The following is a 22353-nucleotide window of genomic DNA, read 5'->3' as shown; positions in this document are numbered from 1 at the left end:
ATGTCATGTTCTGCTTTTACCCATCATGGTTTTTCATGCTAACATCACAATTACGTCTTACACCAACTAACATTCGAAAAAGAAAAATAAATCACATATCAACTCATGAAATAAGATTTTGATAAATAAAAAACTAAAATAAAACACATATATACTTTCCAAATGTGTTTTGACGGAAAAAAAAAATCAAATATGTACTTTTCAAATTGGTTTTGATGAAATACAAAAAAAAAAAAAAAAACAGAAATAAGATTGACAAATTTCCAATATTGTTTTCATAAAGAAAAAAAACTAACATATGTACTTCTTTTCTATTTTTGTTTGCACGAAACAAAAAAAAAAAAAAAAAAAAGAAAACCGAGTAAGATATGTACTATTTACTTTCATGAAACAAAAGACCAAAAACAAAAAAAGATTGTCTCTTTCCAAACTTATTTAATAAAACAAAAACAATTTCAAAATAACATATCTATTTTCCAATTTCGTTTTGATGAAAAAATAATAAATGACATGTACTTGATAAATATGTTTTCATACAACAAAAAAAAAACAATCTAACGTACCTTCATTCAAATTGTGTTTTCATGAAAAAAAATAAAAGAAATCACAATTCCATTTTTACATTAACTGGGTTTTGGTAAGACACATAAAAGAAACTTTGAAAATCACCTATCTAATTATCACGTTTGTTATCATGCATCAACGACAAAAAGTATAAAAAAAAAAAAGACATCTTTTATTCAAATTTGCATAAGGGATTGGGGTTGTTTCCTATGTATAATTTTCACATACGTTTTGGAAAAAAAATGTAATAAGCAACCTTGCAACAGCTTGATAATCTGCAGTAATAATATCATTAAAAAAAATTGATCGATTCACAAACCGTTTAGAATGGTTTTTTAATGGAACGATTGAATGTGAAAATGAGAGTTATTGCACAATCTGGATGCTAGAGAAGGCGATAAACATTTACACTACACAATTACGCGAAAAAAACAATACACATTTTTTGTTTATAGCTTTTTACCATCTCCTTCATCTTTAGCAGGTTTCCCCTTCATAGTAGCTAGAAAATGGATTCAAACGAAACCGCAGCTATGGTCTCTGCCTTCACAATCACCCAACGACAAATGCTAATGACATTGGAGGCTCTATTGAATGACCACAAGAGGATAACTCAAATACTAGTCGATACTAGAAATAGGATTAGGCACCTAGCGTACTTTCGAATGATACACGAGTCTGACCTTGTGTGTCGACAAAGTACGCGGATGGGCAGACGATGTTTTGCAATTCTATGTCATCTACTACAAACAAGGGTTAGTTTAGAATTGTCGAAAGTCGTCGATGTTGAGGAGATGGTCGCTATCTTCCTTCATGTGCTGGGACACGATGTGAAGAATTGCCAAATTCAAAGGGAGTTCGTATAGTCTGATGAGACAGTCTTGCGACATTTCAACATTGTCCTGATGGTTGTACGTCATCTGCATGACGAGTTATTGGCTCAACCACAACATGTGACGAGCACATGTACAAATGTGAGATGACGATCTTTGGAGGTTAGGCCTAAAATAACTTATGATTTCTTTTTTACCTGGAACAATTGTCCAAACTCTAAATCATCATTAGATATTCGCTACATAATTGTCTATGGGCATTAGACGGCACACATCAAAGTTAACGTGTTTGTAGCTGATCGACCAAGGTATTGAACCTAAAAGGGCGAAGAGGCAATGAATGTTCTTGGCATATGCGACACGAAGGGAGACTTTGTTTTTGTCTTAGCCGGCTAGGAAGATTCGTAGCGAACTCGTGTATCCTACGAGATGCAATTTCCCAACCTAATGGCCTGAAGGTTCCAAAGGGTGAGATCATATATTCTCACTAACCCACGTTAAATAAGTTCGAAATTTGTTTTTATCCTTTAATTAACTGATTAACACTATGCAACCTCATATCCCTGGGGTTTTACTACCTATGCGACGCGGGATATGTCACGTCCTGCCCCCAGGTCTGCTTGCTTGTCTCGTGAGACGTGGTGTGACGTGAGCATCATTGACGCGGTTAAACGCCAAAGACGCTCGTCTTAACTTCCTTAACTTAGCTTAATCGCCAAAACACTTAACTTAACAAATATACTTTAGGTGATATTAACTTAACGAAATGATAAAACAAAATTTAATTTTTATTACCAACAAGGCATTTAGTACATGAATATACAGATATAATACTTAACCAAAATACAAAAATTAAACTTAAGTTTATAACTAAACGTCTGACAACTCTTTTTTTGGTAAGCCCAAACTTCCCTCTCCTTTTGGCCTCAACACCTAAGTCCCGGAAGATAATTTTTAAAGAATAAGTCTAAAAGACTTAGTGAGATTTTATGAAAAAAAAAATTCGCAATACCTTTTCATAAACATCATTTCGTAAACAAATTCAACAAAACAAAATAACATCTCAAATCATATAAATATATCATTTCACATAACACATCTTTTCGCTAAATGAATCATTTCAAATAAACATGCATTAGTTAACAGTCATTTCTTTCGCCAAGGATCTCGAATAATCCTCTGTGTTAGGTCACATAGTATTGAAGCATGATCATCAAATAAAGTTTTAACATTATAAATCATGTTTGAAAACATATAAACTTTTCGTAAAAATCTCTTTTTAAACACTTCTCATTTGAATTCATCTTTCAAATCAGTAAAAAGAAATCATAATAAAGATTTTAACATGAAAGCTTTTAAGAGAATTATTCACAAAACTTTTAAGAAGAAAAACACTCACATACTTCACTACAAATGACTCTTCTTCTTCTTCCTCACATAGCTTTCTTGTGAAACCAAAATGACAGCACTACATCTATTGAATTTTCTTCTTTGACTTAGCAAAATAATAACCCTAACAAATGATTGGGGTCCTCTATTTATAGAGCTTAGTCATGATTAAACTCTTCTCAGTTCGCCAACTTCTGCTTCTTAATGGAGCACGTGTAAACTTAAGATGTGTCCTTAATCATGCTTAGCTTGAACTTCACACATGGCCCACTAATCACACTTAGAAAATTTCTCCGAACTTTTCTTACTTCTTCTTCTCACCAAACCTCATTCCGTGAAGAACTTTACTCGCCAAACCTTTCTCGCGAACATCCTTATTACGTGGTTACACTTCTACTCCAAGAAATCTTCCTTGCGAACTAATCAACATTTCCTTGCATAGAACTCTTACCGCGAACTTACACTTAAACTTCAAGGTTTCCTCACATACTTCTTAAGACAACTCCTTAATTCACAACCTTAAATTTTCTATTTTCCTCACAAAAACCTTCTCCATGCAATACTTGATTCTTCTCTCGAAGATCCTTCTAAAACGTCAATCCTAAACACTTAGTCAAATATTTTCCTCTTAACTCTTAAATTAGACGTATATTTCACATGATACCCAAATGCAGAGGGTTTTCTGGCACCATATAGAGGGCAACGATATCATCTACAAGAGTGGTGTGGTGTTGAAAACGCTTCAACAACACTAAAGGAGTTCTTCAACTTGAAATATTCTTCTGAACAGAATGTCAATGAAAGAGCGTTCGGGCTATTGAAGGGTCAATGGACAATACTACGAGGAAAGTCTCACTACCCAGTTTAAGTCCAATGTCGGACTATTATGGCTTGTTATCTCCTCTATAATTTCATAAAATCGGGAGAGGACAAACGTCGACATATTGGATGATGAAGATGAGGGTGACTCGACACACGCAACTACTACTGGTGACAAAATCAAATACATTGAGGCCTCAAACGAATGGACTCAATGGAGGGATGACCTTGTAGAGTCGATGTTCAACGAATGGCAGTTGTGTAACGACTAGTACCATTTGTTTTGTAGTACAAACACGTTATTAAGACGGTTGTAGTATGCGTATTCCCATTCATTTTTGTTGTCGTCTTATTGTGTGTACTGAGAATTTGTTTTCCATAACTTTGTCATTGATGTTTAATTATCATACTACTTTGTTTGTTTATATGTTTATATGCATTTGTTATTGCAGTAATTTTAATGTTTAAATTGGTTTATCAAAATGGCTAATTCCTAGTAACCCTAAGCATCCATGGACGAAGGCGAAGGAGACGTGCCTAGTAGACTACCTTGTGGATTTGGTGAACGTTTGGGGGTGGAGATTGGACAACGGGACCTTTCATTCGGATTATTATCTATCACAACTAGCCAAGCTAGGAGAAAGAATGTTCGGCTGCAAATTGACCACCACTCTCATCGAAAGTCAAATAAAATTATTGAAGAAGACATTCCAGACCATTGTCAAGATGAGGGAACCAGCAGGCAGTGGCTTCGAATGGAATGGTGACATGAAGTGCATCATCGCTGAGAGGGACATGTTCGACAATTGGGTCCGGGTAAGATACGAAACTTAATTTTATAATTAAAGGGGTATAATCAAATACTAATTGCAATGTTTTTTTTTTTTTTTTTTTTGCTTTGTTTTCTTTTCAGACGTATCCTGCAACAAAAGGACTTCTGAACAAGGTCTTCCCACATTACGGCATGTTGTCATACGTCTTTGGGAAAGACCACACAAAAGGGCCCGTTTGGAGATATTCGCGAACATCGGGTCCAACGTGCAAGGACCCTAGTGCTTGTGTCCCCACAGAGGATGGCCTGAAGATAGAGTTTCCAACTATGTGCAGCCCGAGGATGAACCTCTCACTGGATGACATGATGGTCGGACAATCTGGTAGGTTCAGCGATTGTAGGTCGGGTCTAACTATCAAAAAAGAAAGTGCGATATTCAGACATTTGAGACTTATGACCTCATTCAGGTCTCCTTGGACACTACGAATGAAAAGCTTAAGGCCATTGTAGAATGGCCAGATAGAGCTAGCAAAAAAAAAAGACACGACTATCCAAGAGGTCATTACACATATGCAGTCCATTCAGGGCCTTAGTATGGAGGACATTAGTAAATGTGTGATGATAGTGACAGAGAAGGTGTCGCTAATGAAAAGTTTCATTAGGATGCCCAATTCAATGAAGATCGCATACTGCAAGGTCCTCATCTGCGATAACTCATGACAATGGTGCTATGTTTCCTTCACAAGGCATGTATTTTTTTTTTCTCTTCATCAAATTCATGTTTTTGTTTTCTTATTTTGCATTACTTGTTTGTATGTTGTAATAGACATTAACTATTTATCACAGTTTCTTTCTCAATATTGCATGATGAGTAATCAATTAATTTATGGAGAGGTCAGCAAACACATAGTACTGGACTGTTAAAATAATATTTGCTTTTACAAATCTTTCAATTAAGTTCACAAGACCTTATGTGTTGAATTGATTTTTTCTTCCATCACTGTCAATTTGGAAAAATATTTTTTACTTGTTAATATTATGTGTGTAATTGCACTGTTTGTCAGACATATATCTTCATTGCTTGTTTTTCAGTTATTCAATATAAGAAAACTATCCATACTTCTTCATTCAACAAAATAATTAGAATGAGAGAAACAAAACTTATAATATAAAAATAAAAATGATAGATTAAAAAAACATTAATTATGATCTAATTAAAAAGAAAACACTTGCTACTTCATCAAATATGTCAATTTTCTTTCACAAGATTAAAAAATCTATCACATCCAAATTTGTCATATTTGATGGTTCAAAGATATAATTAATATGATATACAAAATCTGCTTCCACTTTTTTTTTTTTTTTTTTTGTGGAGCTTTTCTTTTATGATCATCATTCCATGTTGTTCTTTTGAAATTTGGATGATTATAACAACCAACCTCAAAAAATAATTATTTCTTCCTCTACTATGGTAACAACCTCGATCACAATTGTCAAATTCACAACATTCACTTTAAAGAATTAGATTATTCTTGTTGCTCAAGATTCATGAATTTACATCCACCATTATTAAAATCAACATTCACTTTAGGAAAATGTTGGTTTTTTAGTAGATTCATATTCATGATTTTTTAATCAATAACTCGTTACTTCATTCAATCATGAAAAGACATTAGATAAGTGCATATTATTTTTTAAAATATTTCTCTCGATATTGCTACTATAGAAGCGTATTCGAAATGTAGAAAAATATCATCTCGAGCATCTTGATTTAAAATTTTAGAGCCTCAAGTGCATCCATTTAAAGTGAGCTTTAGGAAAATAATTGCTTTATGAGGATCAAGCACTAGAGATGAAACCACATTTCATCAAATCAACATCAACACAAATTCAACTCCACGAAACACGTTTCTCTAAAAACCTCGTGTGAACCTTTAGTGGAAAAATGATAGAAGATTGGTATTGATAACGCACGGTAAAAATGAGACATAATGAAAACATAAATATTAAAAAATATAATATATAAATGAAATAAATAAGAAAATAAGAAATTCTTTAAAATTATCTACAAAACTAACCAATTGCGACTATTTATAGGTAATTTGGCTAGCATGGGATTATATGAATACTAAGGGTTGGTATCTTTAAGACACATGACAGTGACGATGTAAATGGAATGTAGGAAGACTAAGCATAATGGTATCGATTTAATAATATTTATAATATGTTGTTATTATTATTAGGGATAGTTGCAAATTTAACAATTAAATTTAAAATAATTAAGTATATAGTAACATTTTAAAAAATTTGTAAATGTAGCAAAATTTATCAAATTCTATCAATGATAGTCCATGTTGTAAAAATTAGTCTATCACTGATAGATCATACAAGTCTATCAATGATACAAGTCTATCAGCGATAGTTTTACTATATTTGTAATTTTTTTAAAATGTTGTTATATCCTTAATTAATAATATTCCTCAGATGGCCATCAACTGCAATTACCCTTATTATTAAAATGGAGATGTTTGGTAAGAATTATACGTCCCACCATGTCGAATGGTTCTGATAAAAGAAATATAGATAGTTATACTTAATTAGAAATAAAATTCTTCTCCTACCCATTTGGCCACTTTAAAGAAACATATCTTCATCAAAATACTCTTTTTTTTTCCGAGTTATGAAAAAATGTCTTAAAATTTAGTCATTTAGTTAAAATAAATAATAGTAATTTGGGTGGGATGATACTGCCACTAATTCATTGATCCTGTTAGAACTCCACAAGTTAAATTTGTATGGGGAAGTATTATTAACTAAGTTTGATGGCTATTTTGGAAGTTTTTGTGTAGCAAAAAAACAATTGCAATATTACTCTTCATTGTTTGAAAATGTGTTAAATCTTTGTTGAAGTAGGTAAATGTTAGAATTTTGAATATAATTTAAGATTTTGAACACAAGGAAGGTGTCAGAATCTGAAGCCAATGTACACAATGTTCTAGTCTCAATTTTTACCTAATGTTTTAGCACACTTCTACTTCGACTGTAGTTTAAAATGCTTATAAATGGTTACGTATAATGCCAAAACTTTTCGAGGAGTAATTTTTCTTTTACAAGTGAAGAGATTCAAGAAAGTCTTTTTTCGTAGTTTAGTGTTCCTACAACATTATTCTAATAAACAAAAACTATTTTTGACAACTAAAATAGGATCATGGAAAAGATTTTTTCAAATATAGTAAAATAGGTATGTTGAATAAGAAATTTGTAGACTAATCACAAATTGTCACATCATTTACTAAATTAACGATGAAAAGTACAAATAATTAAATTTAGAACTAATTAAAATAATTGATATGTGTACCAAATTAAAATTGAAAACCTAAATTGGTCAACTCTGATGATGTCACATGTTCTCGTCATAACCGTTTGATCAAATTACTTAGGTTCAATTAAATATTATTTACTTGAGTTAAGTTGAATTGAGTCCAAAAATAAGCTTAATTGAGTCCGAATGCTAAATATGACTCAAATTTATATGGTTGAGTCAATGAGACTGGTCCATAGACCAAGCAGGCTCAAGTCCATAAAGTCCACCAAATAACTCTATAAATAGAAAAGTTTTGAAAAAAATTTAGTCTAGAAAGTCTAAAGAGAAATCTCCGAAGAGCTAGAAAACTCTCTAACTCCTGAAGTCAATCATCCTTGAAGATTAAAGCTCATTTGAAGATACAAGATTTCTTCCAAAACTCCAACTTCTACGAACTCTCTTCTAAGACTCTAATTTCCTTCGAAGATTGAATCTCTTTTGAAGACACAAGCTTTCTTTCAAGACTCCAACTTCAAGAACATCACGTGATCTGTTTTCTCAAATCAAGCATAAGCATCCAATCGAGAGAGAATCAGAAGATCAAATTTGTAGAGACCGAACTACATCGTATCAAATCAACAAAAATACAACATCATTACAAGTTCAACTCTACAAATCAAATTTCTTCAAAAATCTCGTGCAAACAGGATCAACCTATTTACAAACGTTACAAAATTTAATTTTTGTATATATGATAAAGCAGGACAGATTCAAATATACATGAACATCAACATGCATGTACTTGAGTGAATCCAAGTCTATATTAGTATACAACAATAGAAGGCAAGTAAGGAGAGAGAGAGAGAGTTTTCTATTTTGGTTGCATTTGCTTGTAAAATCTGAAAGGAAGAGTTACGTTTATCTTTTTCTTAATTTGGTAGACCACGAATTTGTGTGGATGGGCCACATAGTTGAGATGTGGAAAATCCATGTCAATTTGATAATGTACAATCTATGGATTTTGTACACAATTCAGATAAACTCATTAACACAGCACACACACACACTGTCAAGTGTCAATGTATGTATATATATATATCTCATGTCCCTGATTTGGCAACCTTTGTTTCAGAATAGTTTGACAGCAATACTATTTTTCTATAATTGCTTAAATTACATTATTTTTATTTTAAACAATGGCGTTTTCTTTAGTAGAGTAAGACAAAATAGAACACAGGCTTTAATCTTAGGAAGACGGCCTAAAATAAAAGAATTTGGTTTGCATCATAAAATAGGGTTTATAGCATTATTTAGTAGACATTGTTTTCAAATTTAATAATAATCTGTGACAGACGTGTCACCCATTGGGACAAATAATCAATGGTTAATTAAATCTTGTGCAAAATTTCTTCTCTCTCACACCCCTTTGACCACTTTCAAATAAACGTCTTCATCAAAACATTATTTTTTCCCCTCATGCTACGAAAATAAAACACATCTAATCATTCTTACTTTGTTCTAATATAAGTTGGAGCCATTTACGAAACTATCAAATACAATAACCATTCTAATATTCAACTTTGAAATTTTCAACGGAAGTGGTACAGTGATCTTAAACAATATGAGGATAATCAAATTTCAGTTTTCGTTCTAGTCAATATAAGCCACTATTTCAATTCCAATTTTCTCTAATGTTTTTAAATGAATTTTTACTTTAATTTTGAAAATGTTTGGAAAGGTCATAACAAATGTTATAACTTTTCTTTTATATATTTTTATAAATAAATGCCAACTTTCTCTATATATATGTAGGTATAATTTACCCATCTTTAAAAAATAGTAATGTTGTTCACCACACTATGAACTATCTATTGATGCAATTGCTTGTCTCAACAAATTGAATTGATTTTTGCTTTGTTGGTTTTTATAAACACTTTCTACCGTTTTGTTATTTACAATGAAGTTTGGCTGTTTATGTATAGAAAGTAAATAAAATTTGATTTAGGATGGAAAGTCGTAAGATTGAAGAATTAGGGTGATTTTGGTGATTAGAGAAAGAGAATGGTAATGAAATGAAGAAAAGGAATTGGATTGGGTGTGAGATGTGAAGTGAAGGAGACAAAGGCACATGATTTACCAAAGCAATATGGGTAAAGCGTGTGAAGTTGGCATGAATTGAATTGCTTTGATTATGTAAAAGAATAAGAGAAGGAAAGGACCACTCATTATTATTAAAAAGATGCTTCCTTCACTTTACTTCAACTTAACCAAATTTCCACACACCACCAAACCTAGCCAATCCCATCTTTGGCCTTATCCTACTTTTTTTTCTTGTTGTTAATCTTTGACCCTCCTCTCTAACTTCCACTCCTATTAATTAATACATACATTACGACGCCAAATCAACGTGTCTATTTTTCTATAGATTAACGTAACAAATTGCTAACAAAATTTAAGCGTACTAGCTAGTAACTACGAAGGTTAGTTCATGGTTCGAATCTCTACCATCCATTGTTGTACTCAAAGAACAAAATGATATCAAAATAAAAAATTGCAATATTTATCAAAATAAATTGTTAGAGTAACTCCATCAACTATAATCTAATAATCTTTTACTACATAGTTAACTTGATGTCCATGATTTTAGGTTATCTAAAATCAAAAAAATTAGTAAAAAATCGTTTCTTGTATTCAATGTTTCGAACTGCAACCATCTTAGACAGATGTAGGTAAAGTTTTTCATTTTAATTTGAGTATATATATGAGTTGTGAAAACTCATTCATATATAAAAATATTTTTAATATATAAACAAAAAGAAGAACATAGTTAATGAACATCTACAAACCAATCGTGAGTTGAACAAGATAAAATTCAAAACATGTAATATCGAGAATTAGTTAATCAACAAGAAATCGTAATAATCGCGGTAAATCATGAGTGGAAACTTTATCCATATTAACCTCAAAGTTGATATAAATTTGAGAGGAAACACAATAATTTTGATGTGGAATAATATTTGAACACCAACTTAAGACTCAATCAACCTTGTTCATATTTGACAAAACTTCCAACAAGCCTTTTTTACCTCAAACACCACCAACATTTTTGTACCCATTTCCCCATTTTTATTTATTCTTTATCTTCCCAATAAACTCCTTCCCTTTAATTTCTCTCCACTGCACACACCTCTTGGAAGCCATTGTTATACATCAACCAAGCTCCAACCTCTGTTTTCTTTACCAAAACAGAGATTCCAACAAATGGGGGACAAATACGATCGCTTCAACCCACAAAAGGTTACCCACAAACACATCTTCTTGCCGATGCTCTGTTCTAAACCGGCGATTAAAGACGGCCGGCCACCCAGATGCGATCGGGACCGTTTAGACTCCTCTTCTGCTGACCCTTTATCGCCGAGAATCGGATGTATGGGTCAAGTTAAGCGGAATAACAGAGTTGCGGGTCTTCCGATTTCTCACAGGATTTTGATTACGACCAAAAATGCCGTTCTTAATAAAAATGGTAACAACCCCAATGTTGGTTACTTCAAGTTGAAGAAGTTTTTCTCCAGCAAAAACCTCTTGGGTTCCCCCTCCACCAACCGAACCGGCGCCGTTTCCACCAGGTCCACCACCGCCATATCGATATCCACGGCGGGTGTCAACGGTTGTGGGAGTAGAAGAAGATTGGCCCCAAATTCTGGAATTACGGGTAAGAAGAGTGTTTCTGAAAATGGGAACTGTGGTTCATTGAACGTAATGGATTTGGATCCGCCGTTGCCGGTGGTCCGGCGAGTGCAGAAAGCCGGAGAAGAAAGAAGGGAAACGGAGAATCTTTGGAAGAGGAGATCAGGTGGGATTGTATTACAGAATTTAGAGATTCAACAAACCCATCTTCCAAAGCATCGACTTCAGATTACGACTGTTCGATGAGAAAATTTGGAACTGGGGGGTGTTCATAGATTTAATGGAGTATCTGTAAATGATCTGTTCTTTTGTTTTTTGTTTTTTTTTTTTTTTTTTTTTTTCTTTTTAGGTTTTGGTTGCATCTCAATCACTGATGCTGAAAACAGTGTGATTGGTACTCATTGTTCATAATATATTTTGTTCCAAGTCTCAATTTTATATGACATGTTTTGTATTAAGATAATTACTTGTTTGTATCTTCTACCTTACTGCAGTGTCTTGCACTCGAAATAAACAACAAATATGCATCAGATCTGAAGAAAATGGCAGACATAATTTTTAATTGAAACAGGGCAACATCTTAATCAATTTGACTAAGTGCTAATGAATTTTTATCCTCCTCTTTCCAAGTTTCGCTTCCAAATGCCTTTTCCCCTCCTGTTTTCTCACAAGGGAAAAAAAGATACACCTTGAACTTAATTTAGTCCAAAATTGGAACTTTAGATGCTTCAAATGGTGTGTTGAAGATCTAAAACAATATGGGTGAGAATAAAAAATTTTAGTTTAGATTAGAACGTTGAGGGGAAGACTATCGCCGTTCATTTTTACCAGTTAACATTTATAATTTTTATTTTGTTACTGTGCTTATTATTTTCTCATTTAAACACACATTATTACTACTCGAGCTAAAATAATTTAAATCTCAAACATTCTAACTCAACAATAATAACTAACCCTTCGTAAACATCCCGTGATTCTGTGGAGTCCTAAAATCTTTTTTTTCTTTTTTCTTTTTTTCTCTTTTTTAACTTAGCTAAAACTTGTGAGATGGGCAAAGGGAACATGGAAGAGTGTTAAGGAAAAAAGTAGTGAGGATTTCACCTAGGGAGGATGCAAATGTAAAGTAGTTGTACTTTTACTAGATGAGTCCTGTGTTGAAGTGTGTTTTGTTTTCCCGAAGAAAATTTTAAAGAGAAAGGGGTCTTATTTCTGCTTTCACCAAAAAGGGTTATTTCTTTTAGGGATGTAGCCATCATGGAAAAGCAAAGAAAGATCATTTTTTCTTTTGTAATGTTGCTGTTTGAGCTTTCTTGTCTACTTGCCACGTCTACCATCACCGCTACTAGACAAATAAGGCTTCTGGATGGTACTTCCTGTTCTGCTGAAAAATTATCATCATACTCTCTACCTTTTTTCTTTCATCATTCATTATGGTTTTTCTCAAGACTACTAAACAAATATAAAAGATACTATCCAATTTTGCATTTTATTTGTAAAAAGAAAAATAAAAGATGAAAGAAGTCCACAACTAAATCTTAATATCCTACACAAGTAAAACCTGAATCAAGATACGAGATAAAGAAAGAAAAAAAAAAGTGCGAATGTCAAGGTTGACACATGAAAAGTAAATGAAAGATGAATTCTCGAGGAAATTGCAAGCAACTAGTGATGTACAAGAAGCTAGATTTCTACCATTTGTCAATTCAACGTATCCAGTATTGATTATCCAGGCTTACATTCATCAGATAGGAATGGCAATGCCTATGCTTTATACTAAATTCTATACTAATATTGTACATACAGAGTTAGGTTATGGTCAGACATAATAATTAATCAACCCTGTTCTCTGTATGGAGTCCAGATCAATTTGCTCACATCCACCTCTAGGCCCCCACGACCAGCAGCTTTGAGATGACGATCCAGTACCTTAGGGTCAGCACATATAACATGCTGCCCTTTCCTGTATTGTATCAACTCCAGGCTTTGAAGTGTGTTCAAAATATCTTCGGCTTTGATAGCTGTCATGTCACTTAGCTCCTGACATAAAGGGATGTCCAATGTGCCAAGTTTTAGGTACAAAATCTAATGACTAGTAGTACATCCTAAAATTATTTGAAATTGGCAAAAATTTTGAGGAACGTTGCTTCAGTTGAATATTTCAAACATCATCTAAGACATCAAGCAATAGAATCCATATGAAACCCCGAACCGTGAAGTTCAATTAAGTGACAAAAAAAGCAAACCTTGATCGAGATATTGGCCTTGTGCTTTTTCAAGATGTCCAAAAGAACTCTGGTCCAGTATCCTCTGTAGCTCACCAACCCAAGATCTGAAAGAGGTCTTTCAGGAGTGCCAACTTTACCTTCCTTCTTGGAGAGTTCATAAGCTGATCCCTCAGTTTCATGAAAGATATATATCTCCGTTAGGAACAAATGTGAGACAACAGGGGAGAACAAATGTGAACTGTCTAACTAAAATAACAAACTAAACTTGAGAAATTTTCTACACAGGCAAAAAAATTACCGGTCCTATTCAATTCTAGAGAACAGAGATTGTCAAGGTTGCTAGTTGCAGATACAATTTCAAAAGATAGAGCCAGATTAATGTATGTGGACTTACAAAATGCTATTAAGAACTTCCCGTAGCCCTTCCTTTGATAAGGAGGAAGGGTGAGAATGCATGCCAAATTATAGGATTCCTCTGAATGCTTTTCCTGCACACCGACAGATAATATAGTTACAAAAATAATTCTGCCCTAATTCAAACACTTAAAAAGGTATAAAAAATTCTCAATTTGCTCCCAGCTTATAAGTTCTGAAGCAATTTAGAAGCAAATCCACCTTACATACCATTATCCACATGACATAAGTTTTCGTTCATTTTTATACCACCCACTGTTGGCACTAAAACACCCATTAGTCTACCAACGGGAGAAGAAAAAAAAACTACTAAGCCACGGATAAGAAAGTATACCATGAATCACATTCAGCATATCCTGTAGCATATTAGATAAATTAACTTTAAGCACTACTTTTTTCATTTTTTCGTTTTTCATTTTTTCTTCTTCTAAAGAAAACGTATGGTCAGATAGCCCACAACATAATATTGAGCCCTGCGAACTCCACCAAAACTGAAAAGAAGATAGGGCCAACTTCTCTGATGCTTATAACTTGAAGGAGAAGAATGGCAGGACTTTCTTTCCAAAAGATTAAATGTTCCTTCAATGAAGCACTAAGCTCAAAATTTCCTAAATATATCCCGCATCCCCAATACCAAAACAGATCAGAACTGCTGAGGAATGGACCTAACTTGATTTGAAACTAGAGTGGACTTCTGTTCTTGGAAACTCAGATGAGATTCAGAACCAGAAGGCAGAAGGATGATGCTAGAGTCTAACCTTGAAAAAAAATATGGAATGTTTTCCAAAAATCCAATGCTGCTTCACATTGATAAGAAAATAGGCACCCTTCCATTTGGTCTGGTTCATGTATGAGACTTCCAGATCATAAATGTCCCTAAAACGTGTTTTTTTGCTATAAAGATGATGGTATGACTCGAGACCATCTCTTCATTGGCAACCGTTTCTCAAGAATCATGGTTTTACATATTCAGCTCTCAATTTTGACAATGCTTTCCCCAATGATATCCAAGACAACTTGATTCAAGCTTTTCTTAGGTTACAGCTTTCAGATCATCAATAAAATATATGTAACTGAATAAGGACAGCTACAATATGCCCTATTCAGTTTGAAGAAAATAAGAAAGACTTTTAGATGCTGATGTATGGGTGTTTTTTTCCCTGGGTAAAAAACCGGGTTTGCATTGAGAAAAATGAAAGAATACAAGGAGATACACAAACTAAACCCAAAATAAAATGTGAGTCCAGCCCTAACTACATAGAAAAACAAAAAACTCCAATCCAAAAGAACGATAGCAATATCATAACTACAAAAGAGTCTGGAGACCAAAGTCCACAAGGAAGCATTAAACCTAGAGATCTCAGAAACATTCTCACCTGATCACTTCAGTTCTCTCAAATTCTATTGTTTCTCTAAATCCAAATATCCACCAAACTGCAAAGAAACTCGCTTGCCACAACACTTTGTCCATTTCCTTAAAAGAAGGATTTCAAAGCACCTCCACCATAGACCTCCCACTCAATTGCAAGACCCACAGACCCAGAACTAGTTTTTCCGATAACCCAAAAGTAAAGAGCAAAATGCAAATCCCAAAACAAATGCTCAAGACTCTCCTCATGCTCCTGCAAATAATGTGCATGTAGCCCGTAGGAACACAAAGAAGAATGCCTTTGGATACAATCCATGGAGTCAACTCTCTCATTTAGAACTTGCCACACAATAACCTTAACCATTTAGCCAATAAAGCCACGTTACATAGTTGGAAGCTCCCGTATCTAATCCATAGGTTTCACAACCACCTCCCACTTAACCAAGTGTGAGCCTCTTCCCTCCTCAAACATTTTCCACAAGAAATTACTCGTGAACCTCAAGAGGTTCTTACTCCAAAACTAGAATTCTAAAACTAAAAAGAGACAAATAGTAACGGGAAATCCTACCCAGAACTGCCTGGATGGGAGGTTTCCCCTTTTGCAGAAAAATGTTTTTTTCCACGTAGTCAACCAGTTCTTCAACGTCTCAGGAATAGTTCCAAAAAGGACTTACTTTCCGCATACCCTCCCAAGGGGAGACCTAAATAAAAGAAAGGAGATCAGCTGACCTCAAAGCCCACCGTAGCAAGAAAGAGCCAAATTTGGACAGGCAAAAACTTAAGTGATAGCATTTCCCTCTACACATATTGTAATTCTTTTCGATCTTAGATGGATCTCCCTGCCCAAAAATGTTAATGATCATACTTCTCATATTCATTAAAGAGTTAAGAGTCCCTATCAGTTCGTTTTAGTTAAGAATGATGTTTTCTCTTACCTTCCCCACAACCCCCCATCCAAAAATAGGAGGAAAGGAGACAGACCACACAACCCACCACAGCAGCAAAGAGCCTAATTTTAACAGGCAACAATTCAACTGTAAAACATAGATTTTCACTCCATTGGTGCATTTTATAATTTCTCTAGCTCTTAGATGGATCTCCCTGCCCAAAAGATTTCAACAACATGCTCCCTTAGAATTAACTCAAGAATAAAAAGTTTTAAGTCCCCATCAGTCCTTTTTTGGCTAACGTTGATGTCCCCCCCACCCCTCCCCAAAAAGAAAAAAGCAAATAATAATAATGATAGCACCACTCAATTTCCCCTTAGGTTATTAATCAAACAATTCCAATTTGAATAGCAGTTATACTGAACCAAAAAGTCACCTTTGAAAAATATCCAACCATGTGACACCCTCGATCATCACACTCACACAGGACATAAAACAGAAAAAGGTCAACATCATAGTAGAGAGTCTTGTGGTCCAGAAATAACTTTGCTAAGTAACACAGATTCTGCCCATAAACCTTGTTCTTTTTTCCATCAACCTGTTTCAGAAAAAATAAACAAAAAATTATTATATAAGAATTTATAATCTACAGAAATAAAACTATTGTCGTGCTACTTCAGGAGCATCATTGTTTGTCACAGGTTAAAAGATGAATGGAGTTATCATTTAAATAGTAATTTCACACAATGCAATTAGAGGAGATGTCAGACTTGAACAAACTATTAGAATGCAATGAAAGTTCTCACTGTGGAAATCATAACCATAACAAAAATGAATTCAAAAAACCAGAATGACACTATTTTTAGTTTGAAACTGAGAAGAAAAAGGAAATTTAACGATACAAGAGAAAATAAAACAAGGTTACAAGGCAACAATTCAGCATGACAAAGCCCAAAGATTGAAAAACTAATCAAAACCATACCTCAAACATTGACAAAGTACCGCATCGATATATTTCATCACCAGGAGGATGCTTCAGATCACACTTCCTCTACATGAACAAAAGCACACAACTTAAGGTTGTTTGTAAAACGTGTAAAAACAATCCAGTTGAGGAAATACATTCAATTGTAGATGTTCCCAAACGGGACATTATAATAAGGAAAAACACATCTTATTTCCTTTCCAAAAACCTTATTATAATTCAGATATCCTTAGAACTCAAGGACACAGTTGTACAACCTATAGAACAGATCTTGTTCAAGTAAGGTCGTATTATTATTTACCCTCAAAGGCACGACCTTATTACAATTTTCATCACGGTATATAAGGTAATAGCTGCACTCAGTTGGATTAACATGAAACAAACTGCTGGACAATCTGAATATATGCACTCCTAAAATCAAGCTATCACACATCAATAATCAATCTCTTATGAAGCTTTACTCAGATCGGGAACGAGTAAAATCATTTGCCAAGATGTTCAAGCACAACCAACAATTCCCACATTAATCAGGGGAAGATGCAGCCATCACTCATCGGGCAGGAAGTAGGGTCAAACAGAAGTTCAACACTCTCTTTTCAGACATACTGACCTAGCCTAATCTCATTCATAAACATCACAAGACAAGATTTGGAGCACATCTCACCATATGTCTCTGGAGTTGTTCTTTGCGCTTCATGAAATTGAGACAAAACTCACAAAAATAGAGCTTTGTAGTGTCATTGTACTCTGGTGGAAATGGGGAGAAATACCATGTCTCAATCTCATATCTTCCAAGTTCAATTGTTGCAATATTTTTCACTTTCGTGAATTCTTCATGCTCCCTCAAGCTGGCAGCATCAAGTTCCTCATGGCCCTATAAGACATTTCATAAAGAAAGCAGGGAAGTTTTGTTTGGACACTCCAATTTGAAATCATAACATCTGATTAGTAAGTATCAACCTTCATTACTACGCCATCTAACAGAATTACCTACTAGACTACTACTAACAAGAGAGTTTCATGCTTGCCTTTACAAGTTACACCTGCTGGTTGTGACAGAATGCTTTAACCCACTACTGGCAAACACCCATGTACTATTTTGTCTTATAAAGGATTGCTCTTCAATTAATTGTTTAAGCCATGATATAAAGGCTCTTGGAAAGGAGTAGATGCTTCCTTAGGAACACATACCTCAACATGGGTTTCGTCAATCTTCCGCTTCTGGTGCCGGGTCATCTTCAGTCCTGTTACCTTCAAGTGCAGGTATAAAGATACTCATATTAAATACTTGCAAGAAAAAATTGGCTTCCAAAAGGACCAACTGATAACCAAAGATAACCTTAAAACAGTGGCAATGCCTCCGGAGTGGACTGGTTGAATTTAAGAATATAAAGGTGGAAGGGGGAAGAAAGCTTTACCTTGTCCTCCACTTTCTCATCAACAACCGTCTCAACCGAATCAAGATCAAGTTGGTCAAGCTTCACCCACTCATCAAGTCTCCTATTGACTGTCACAAAATCCAGATAAGGAGAAAGAAAACTCCAAACTCAACATAGAAGAGGCTGATCGTTTTATCAACGAACACTAGGGCTAAAGAAAAATAGGAATACACCCATGTAGCTTATCAATTTAATGGTCCGATAAAGAAGAGCAAAACCCCCCATTGCTGCATAAGCTACTTGTCTCACTCACTACAAAAGGCACTCCCTAAATTGCCCATATTTGAATAACCCTAATTCACCAAAAACAAAACCCTAAACCACCACATCAAACAAATCTAGTGACCAAAACAACCAAAAACTTCAGCTCTGACAACTCATTCCAGCGTGATTCTGAAAAACCAAATAACCACATACTAATTAAAGCTTCAGAGGAGTAGCTTACACTCGGTGTAATGGACATAGTATTCGTAATCACTAAAACCAATTGCCTGCAACTTGCGACGTTCAATGACCTTAACGGGATGGTACTTCCCGTCCCTCCAGCGGCACATGACACGGGTCCCGACATCCAGAGGAAGCATGGAGGACAAACGTTTCTTCGTCGGGCCCAATTCCTTAGGCTTATCAGGGGGCGCTCCGTCTGGGTCGTTAGATGTGTGGTTCATACCGTCGGTGGGAAGTGACTTTTGACGACCATCAGCAGAGGCGGAGGCGGATCCATTTTCAGCGCTGGTTGATTGGACGTCTATGGAGCCCATGGCGAGCTTGGGGCTTCGTAGGCAGAGGCAGAGCACGGAAACCGTCGTAGGCAGCAGCGGCCTGGGCCTCCTATTTTTCGTTTTTCTCTTATTTTTTAAATTCTCCTTCCAAGTTCGGAATATATTGCACACACCATTAAACCGTTTATTATTACTAAGATAAGCACACCATTAAACACATTATTATGGGGAATTTCTATGTCTATCAAAAATATTTTGAAAAAAACTGTTTATGTACCATACTTTTTTAATATATTATCAATATCACAAAATCAGTCATATCAAAACACTAGTGAAGGATTATCATACAGTAATCATAGAATTATCTACTTTTAAATTTGTTACTTCAATTTAGAAAATCTAGTGACACGAGTTCTATCATCACAAATTTTTTTTACTATTTTTGTTAGGGTCCTTCTTAAGAGGCTATCGTGCATTTTCAAAATAATTTAGGAAAATAATGTATTTTTTTTCCTCTCCTACAAAAACTTATTTTCAATCAAAAAAATTGGTTCAATTTGATTGTTATTCAAACTTGTTAAAAATGTGTTCTTTGTATTTTTAAAAATTCATGAAATTTCTTTCTAACTTTTTTTAAACTTTTAAATTTATGTTTACGTTAATTTTCCAATTTATTGATATTTACCGATGTAATTCATTCGTTTTGAATTAACTAAAGGTTGTAAAATTGTAGTAATTGCTTGTGTTTGGAAAATAATAAAATATAAAATAAAAGGTCTAATAGAATAATTTAACAATTTTCAATAATAAAAAAAAAATCAATGTGTTCCACAACCTGAACGTCGACGATTTCTAGTGGGTTGTCGTGGTCGACTCTCCATTCTTTGTTACTCTAGTCTTTCTTGATTTTCTTGTTATTATTGTCCATCTGGTTTCCCATGTGTTGTTGGATTAAAGAGTATATAAATATATATTGTATGAAAGAATAAAGACTTTCAGTCATTATACAATATAAACAAATACAATGTACATAAATAATATAATGGAAAGAGAAGAAAAGGAATACAAGTTAGGGGGAATAATAATGGGATCTTCTTCACTCAAACTACATGCTTTCACTCCACAAACTAATCGAAGAAGATAAAGAAGTTCTTCACAAACGATGGTAAGGCTAATCCTTGTCACTAACTCTCTAGGTTTTAGTCCATGAAGATCTTTATGACCCATATAGGTCTCTCCTTCTTGACAGAGATGGAGCTTTTTATGTAGGCAACTTTCGCCAGAAAATCTATCATTCTGACTAGGTTAGTGTCGAAAGTTGTTCTTTTCGTCAAGTCACATCACTCCAACTATCATTTTATCTTCTAGCAAACCTCTTAGAGTGATGATTTGATCTTCTCGCCTTATTTCTGCATGAGTTCCTCTGCGATTTGTCAGCTTATTCTTTTGTGAATAATCTTGCGTTTAGACACTAAAAACGGGGTAAAGCAGGCATGAAGCTTATGTAAAGTACATTTCTAAATAATTATGTATTTACAACATAAGCTACACATTTTGACACTTTTACCATGTGTTTTGGTCTCATTATTCTACCTAAAAGGCTATAATAACTTGTATTTCCACAAGTTATCAATCCCCACACCCTTGAAACTGAAGTCGCTCACCTCACACGCAATCGCCCAATCTTTTTCAATCTTTAGTTTAGCTTCCTCTCCATCGACCCTCATAGTTGGTCGCCCACCTCTTCGCTTGCCCTTCAAGTTGGCCACCTCCCTCTCCACCGGTGTTCAGTTGCTCGCACTTCATGTCAGTCGCCCCCCTCTCCAACACTGTTCAGTTGCTTGCCATTGATACGTCTTTTATAATTTTGTATGTCCTCCCTATCGCCTGCCTTTCTGCCAACAATTTGAATTTGGTGTTGAATTTGTTTTCTGCTTACACTTCGGTAAGTTAAATATTTTGAATTTGTTGAATTTTTGTGGTGATGAAATTTTTTAGTTAAATTGTTTAAAATGAACTATACGATCGTGTAAATCATGATCTAAATGATCGTAGATCCTTCCTTTAAACTATAATACATAATCATATAACATAATTTATAAACACATGGTCCATTTCAGATAGGTCACCTCAAATAGTTATATTATAAGCACATAAAATATACTTTATAATTTTTATTTGATTCTTCAACCACACTTGTCTTTGGTGACTACATACCAGAAAAAAATAACAAGAACAAAAAAAAAAAAAAAAAAAAACTGAAGGCCAAAGGGACCCATAAATCTAATTGCAAAAGAACTCTCTCCTAATTGTAGGGTCTGATTTAGTGACTAATCGTGTATGCTCGACTTCTCGGTGTATGTAATTGGATTGGTCATCGTTAATATGTTGTGGCCTATTTCTTTACATCGACCACACTTTTGCGAAAGGACCCTCACTGACTCTTAGAATCCTTTTTTCTTCAATCGACCAACTATTTTGACTACTTTCAAAATGTAAGACAGTCTTAGACACATAATCTTCACTTGTCTTCCAATCTAACTGGTTCCCAACTAGGTAGACAACCTCCAAATATATGTTGCCAACAAACATTCTTTAGTGAAATAATTAACACATAAACTATAAACATTTATATTGTGATCATGTGTTGTAGCAATGACATGTGAGCATGGTAGTTGCTTAGCTTGAAACACCTTGCAAGAGCACTCTTGTGCATACAGATTTACGACCTCCTCTCAGCAAATCTTTGTGTGTTATTTCTTTACTGGAAACAATGTCTTTCAACATGACTTCATATTTTCTTCATCCCACATCTTGTAGTCTTGTAGTTTGTAATTGTATATATTATACAAATATTTTATTTTATTGATATTTAGTTACATTAACCATAAAATCAATAAACTAACATCCAAGACTATCTTCTGTAACCTAAACATGTACGTGG

General features: G+C 34.3%; 2 protein-coding genes across 2 annotated transcripts; one reads left to right on the top strand and one right to left on the bottom strand.

The window, feature by feature from the left end:
- Nucleotides 1-10692: 10692 nt before the first annotated feature.
- Nucleotides 10693-11898, top strand: LOC105435499. Its single transcript, XM_011656903.2, has one exon. It carries the CDS (start codon nt 10943-10945, stop codon nt 11612-11614), a length of 672 nt encoding a protein of 223 aa, XP_011655205.1. The 5' UTR covers nt 10693-10942; the 3' UTR covers nt 11615-11898.
- Nucleotides 11899-12986: 1088 nt separating this feature from the next.
- Nucleotides 12987-19576, bottom strand: LOC101217824 (histone acetyltransferase of the MYST family 1). Its single transcript, XM_004140271.3, has 9 exons — nt 19133-19576; nt 18667-18755; nt 18440-18499; nt 17913-18122; nt 17246-17314; nt 16700-16861; nt 13988-14081; nt 13612-13754; nt 12987-13405 (listed from the first exon to the last, which is right to left on the bottom strand). The coding sequence occupies exons 1-9, from the start codon at nt 19446-19448 to the stop codon at nt 13202-13204; spliced, it is 1347 nt and encodes a 448-aa protein (XP_004140319.1). The 5' UTR covers nt 19449-19576; the 3' UTR covers nt 12987-13201.
- Between the last annotated feature and the right edge of the window lie 2777 nt (nt 19577-22353).

Source organism: Cucumis sativus, chromosome 5, assembly GCF_000004075.3.
Source record: "Cucumis sativus cultivar 9930 chromosome 5, Cucumber_9930_V3, whole genome shotgun sequence".
NCBI lineage: Eukaryota > Viridiplantae > Streptophyta > Magnoliopsida > Cucurbitales > Cucurbitaceae > Cucumis > Cucumis sativus.
Note: the sequence above shows the minus strand (reverse complement) of the source record. Positions and strands in the feature narration are given on the sequence as shown.